At 46.3% G+C, this 5734-nt stretch overlaps 1 protein-coding gene across 1 annotated transcript; it reads left to right on the top strand.

Moving 5' to 3' along the window:
* Positions 1-3236: 3236 nt before the first annotated feature.
* Positions 3237-5414, top strand: LOC138772020 (E3 ubiquitin/ISG15 ligase TRIM25-like). Its single transcript, XM_069952097.1, has one exon. The coding sequence runs from the start codon at positions 3240-3242 to the stop codon at positions 4857-4859; it is 1620 nt and encodes a 539-aa protein (XP_069808198.1). The 5' UTR covers positions 3237-3239; the 3' UTR covers positions 4860-5414.
* Positions 5415-5734: the final 320 nt, after the last annotated feature.

The following is a 5734-nucleotide window of genomic DNA, read 5'->3' as shown; positions in this document are numbered from 1 at the left end:
GACACTGAAAAAATAATAAAGATTATACATACCTATTCTGCCCCAGTGTCCTGCAGCCTCTGCCTGTGTTCCCTGCTCACTGCTGATGCTTCTGGCCCCGTCTCAATCATTGGCCGCAGCACTGCCCCTTTTGGCCAGTGACTGGCTGAGCGGCCTGTCACTGAAGAGACGGGTCAGGAACATCAGCGGTGAGCAGGGAACACAGACGAAAGACTGCATGACACCGGGGAAGAATAGGTAAGTATAGACTTTATTATTTTTCTTGTAAAAAACAAGGGCTGCACAGACATTGCTAATGAGATAGGTACAACCACCAGACACCTCACCCAAGTCTACCAGTGTGCAGACCCCAAGTTACAAAAAGTTGCATGGATCCACAGGGAGACATACAGGGTTATCCAGCTACAATCCGTGACTACACTAGGGTTTATTACCATCTTCTACCCTGGAAGAATTAACCAATACTGCTTGTGGGTACCATATTTTACTCAAATAAAATTGCTATGTTCTTCATATATACAGAAGTTTTGGAGGTAAATTACTTTTCAGTGACAAATGACATGCAAATGACAGGTCGCCCGACACTGGTGGGCAATAGGTGGTGCAAAGACAAAAAAGTCAAAACACGGGCACAAGTATTCTCTCTACTCTCAAGTCTACTTATTCTTTTTCTAAAGTTCCGGCAGAGCACAGTACTACATTGGTTTGGGACTCTCTCGAAATCCCCCTCTCTACTTCTCTGAACTTACTCTACTTCTCAGCACGCAACCAAGCCAGTACGGCTATACTACCTCTCATGCTCTCGGCACAAGTCTTGTCAAGTTCACAGTATATTGCCAAGACACAAGTCTACTGTACACTAATGTATCAAGTATTTCTTAAAGTTAAGAAAAGGTTTTTTATGGTAACAGGACTCGCTGATTATTACCTAAGCACCTACATCGTAATCACACAATCCTTGGGGCATCTCTCCTTTCTGTTGGTGGCGGTACCAATAGTCCGGGTGGGTCACAACTCCACTCCAGACCACCGTTATAAGTGCCCAAGGGACCCTCTAACAGCCCGGCAGGTCACCGGCCAGAGGGGAAAGGGTATAGCCAGCCTCACTAAAATAAAAACAGGCGTGCCATCATACCCGTGTGCCCAACCGGCACTGGCGTCACAACAACCTAACATCTGGCTGAGCTATATCCCGACCAAGCACTACTGTAGTGGAGTCACACAGCACCATCTAGCAAGTGACCGGTCGAGCCTCACAGTGGGGCAGCAGCACAAAATGATTGCTTATAAAATAGAGGTTGTCCGAACGGGGGACTTTTTGGTTATATGCCTGGGGAGTGGGTGATTGACAACAATAACCTTGACACTTACATCCTTGACTACCACGTCGCTGCCAGTATCGAACTGCTCACCCTTCCCCTCAGTTTGGCCACTTCTAAGTTCTGGGGTTTGTGACATTACAAGCCCGTCTAGCCAGTCAGTTGGTCCCACCTCAACCGCTGATTGGCAACATCACGACTAAGATAAAAAATATACAGTATGGGGGAGATTTATGAAAGAGTGTAAATATACACCTGGTGTAAACTGCCCACTGCAACCAATCACAGCTCCTCTTATATTTTACCAGAGCTAAAAGCTGAGCTGTGATAGGTTGCTGGGGGCAGTTTACACCAGGTGTATATTTACACCCTTTCATAAATCTCCCCCTATATGTATATATACCGTATTTTCTGGCGTGTAAGATGACCCCCTAACTTTCAATAAGATTTTCAGAGGGTATACTGGAGCCCTGCTGCGGTCAGGCAGGGGTTAACTGCAGCTAAAGAAAAAAACAACAACAATCAACTCACCCACGACCCGTTCCCGGCAGCCGAGCGTCTCCAGTCCCGTTCCAGGCATAGGCAGTGTGACCCACACTGCTAGTGCCGGAGGTCCCCGAAGCTCTCCTGGGCAGCCGAGCGTCTTATTGGAGAAGTTTGGAGACGCTCGGCTGCCAGGAGAGCTTCGGGAGAATGACAGAGGCTTCGGGGACCTTCGCCGCAGGCAGTTTGCGTCACACTGCCTGCTGCAGGAACAGGACTGGAGACACGCGGATGCCGGGAACGGGTCACAGGTAAGTAGATTTTTTTTTCATTTTTTTTTTTTATAGTGGTCGCCCCATACGGTGAGGATGCGGCCATTTTTTAGCTTCCCCACCGTATGGGGCGACCATACCTGACATATAAGACGACACCCAAAGATTTTTCAGGGTTAAAAAGTCGTCTTATACATATATAAATGTATATATATGTATCTCAGATCACACATTAGATACAGTACTAACTATTGCAACTAGGGATGAGCGAATATACAGTAAGGACGAAGAGAAGCGCTTCGTCCCTATCTGTATTCCACTCATCGGGCTGCTGATCCGCCCCGCGCCGCTCCTTCCCAGGTGCTGGAAAAAGATCGATCCTGTCCTGGGAAACGATTCCCAGAAAGGGATCCATCTCTAATTGCAACCTATATAATAAACTTATTATAATTTATATTTTTTATGATGTTTGGTGTTTGATATGAAAAAAGAAATTCTTTTCTATCAGCCATTTTGCCACAATAAGCATATCGTATCACATGACTAGAGATGAGCGAACCTGGAGCATGCTGGAGTCCATCCGAACCCGAACTTTCGGCATTTGATTAGCGGTGGCTGCTGAACTTGGATAAAGCCATAAGGCTATGTGGAAATCATGGATATAGTCATTGGCTGTATCCATGTTTTCCAGACAACCTTAGAGCTTTATCCAAGTTCAGCAGCCCCCGCTAATCAAATGCCGAACATTCGGGTTCGGATCGACTCGAACCCGAACCCGGTTCGCTCATCTCTACACATGACCATCACTGGGAATGCAAAAATGCTGATTGGTTCTTATTTACATTATAAAAACCAAGTTTGTTCTCTGTTTGTTGAGCTGCTGAGTGACGCTGTGAACCTCGACCTTGGGGAATCTAGTAGAAATGTTCTATTTTTAAAAGATGTTTATTGAATTATTTAAAAAGAGAAAAGTAATAGATGGGACATGTGAGGTATCAGTGCATATTTCTGGATTTTATAAGTGGGTAATATACGTTATTCTTACATATGTCCCTGAACAGGTTAATAGTGACTGATCTTGTGCTGCTCAGCCCTGCCCTGTGTACACAAGTATAAACCCGCCCTCTGGTTTCTGTAGTTTCCTTCCTCTCTTCCTCTATCAGCCATGGCGTCTGCTGATCTCAAACACGAGCTGGACTGTTCCATCTGTCTGATCACTTATACAGATCCTGTAATGCTGAGATGTGGCCACAACTTCTGCCGGCTCTGTATTGGTCGTGTGCTGGATACACAGGACGGGGCTGGAGTTTATTCCTGTCCTGAATGCAGAGAAGAGTATCAGGAGCGGCCTGCACTGATGAGGAACATCGCTCTGTGTAAGATTGTAAAGAATTTCCTGGATGCTGAACCACGTCAGGAGGAGGTCACTGAGATTTACTGCACTTACTGCTTGGACTCTGCTGTACCTGCTGTGAGATCCTGTCTGCACTGTGAGGCTTCTCTGTGTGATAAACACCTGAGATATCACAGCAAGTCACCAGAACACGTCTTATCTGAGCCCAGCACTTCCCTGGAGAAGAGGAAATGTTCTGTCCATAAGGAACCTTTAAGGTACTATTGTACTAAGGACGCCATCTGTATCTGTGAGTCATGCAGATTGGACAAAAATCATCAGGGACATCGGGTAGAGATGCTGGATGAGGCCTTTGAGAAGAAAAAAAAGAAACTAAGAAATGTTCTCCAGAAAATAACCACAAAGAGAAAGGAGGCTGAGAAAAGAGTCCGGAGTGTGGAGGAGCGCAGGAGAAAAGCTCAAGAAAAAGCAGCTGGAGAAGCCGAGAGAGTCACTGCCCTGTTTACAGACATCAGGAGACGACTGGACGACCTGGAGAAGAGGATCCTGAGCGAGATCTCCAGGCAGGAAAAGGAAGAGTCACTGTCACTGTCTGCTCTGATCCAGCAGCTGGAAATAAAGAAGGACGAGCTGTCCAGGAAGATGAGACACATTGAGGAGCTGTGTAACATGGCGGATCCACTGACTGTCTTACAGGAACCAGACACAGGTGACTTGTGTGATCCTGAGGAGGGGGGAGGTGATGAGGACACAGGGGGACATGATAGACAGCTCCATGATGTAGATGACCAGGACGTGGCTGTGATTTCAGACACATTCCGCACATTATGTGACATAATAATAGGTTTAAGAATCAGGATCTATGGGGAGGGTCCTGCAGACATATTACTGGATGTAAACACAGCTAATAATTGTCTCCTCATATCACATGATCTTAAAACTGCAACCAGGACAGAAGAGGAGCAGAATCGTCCAGAAACAGCAGAGAGATTCCAGTGTTCTCAGGTGATGAGCAGCAGGAGATTTTATTTAGGGCGACATTACTGGGATGTGGAGATCAGTAGATCAGGGAGTTGGAGGGTGGGGATGTGTTATCCCAGTATAGACAGAAGGGGAGGTCAGTCACTCATTGGATATAATAACAAGTCCTGGTGTATGGAGAGGTGTAATAATCAGTATTCAGTGAGACATGACAGTAATAAGATCCTGTTACCTGGTAATATCTCCAGTGATAGAGTCAGAATCTGTCTGGATTATGAGGCCGGGCAGCTGTCCTTTTATGAGCTGTGTGACCCCATCAGACACTTACACACCTTCACCGCCACCTTCACCGAGCCCCTTCATGCTGTATTATGTGTATGGGAAGGTTCTATAAAGATATCAGATAGAACAACACATGGCAGAACCCATCATAACCTAATAAACTGGTAAGAGAAACCTAGACTGTGATAATATTTACCTAAGATAATGAATGAGAAGGCAGCTATGGGTAATGATTCTTACATGGCAGCCATCCCCATGGACTCCCATCATGCATGTCGGTTGATCGTTGCTTTTCAACATTAGCTATTACATGAAACGATTATCATCTGGTAAACAGCCAAGTATGGCTGATAATCGTTTTGTGTAATAGAGCCTTAAGACTTGATGACATGGGTGGATGATCTGCTGTGTTGGTACCAGGTGAATGCTCTTTGCTATATTTACTAACCTTAAAGGACAAGTGCCATGAAAAACTTTTTCCCAGTAATTGAAGCACATTACAAAGTTATATAACTCTATAATATGCTTCAATCACCTATCTGCCTCCCTCCCTAACTCACACAGACCTTATTACTGTTGTCACCATCACCAGGCAGCTCCTTCTTGTGAGGATGAGTCATCAGCAGGAGGGCTGGTCTAGGTCCTGTTACACCAGCCTCCCCCTCCTTGTCAGGTGACTCAGCTTGCTCAGCTCCGATTGTCACTTGCTTATCTTCTCTAGTGACATGACTTATTCACTCACTGAGTCCACAGCAGCAGGAGAGAGTATGAGGGGAGGGGGAAGCTGCCTATGTGCCGGAGTCAGTCGGAGGAAAGATAAGCAAGTGACATGTGACAAGTGATGGCTTGCAGTTGTTCAGCCAATGGGAGCTGAGCAAGCTGAGTCACCTGACAAGGCAGGGGAGAGGGGAGGCTAGTGTAGCAGGAGAAGGAGCTGAGAGAAGAGCTTGGCGATGGTGACGACAGTCATTAGGTCTGTGTGAGTTAGGACACTTCCTGGTGGGGGGTGAAGGGGGGAAAAGACAGGGAAGGGAGGCAGATAG

The sequence above is a fragment of the Dendropsophus ebraccatus genome, chromosome 1, assembly GCF_027789765.1.
Source record: "Dendropsophus ebraccatus isolate aDenEbr1 chromosome 1, aDenEbr1.pat, whole genome shotgun sequence".
Classification (NCBI taxonomy): domain Eukaryota; kingdom Metazoa; phylum Chordata; class Amphibia; order Anura; family Hylidae; genus Dendropsophus; species Dendropsophus ebraccatus.
Note: the sequence above shows the minus strand (reverse complement) of the source record. Positions and strands in the feature narration are given on the sequence as shown.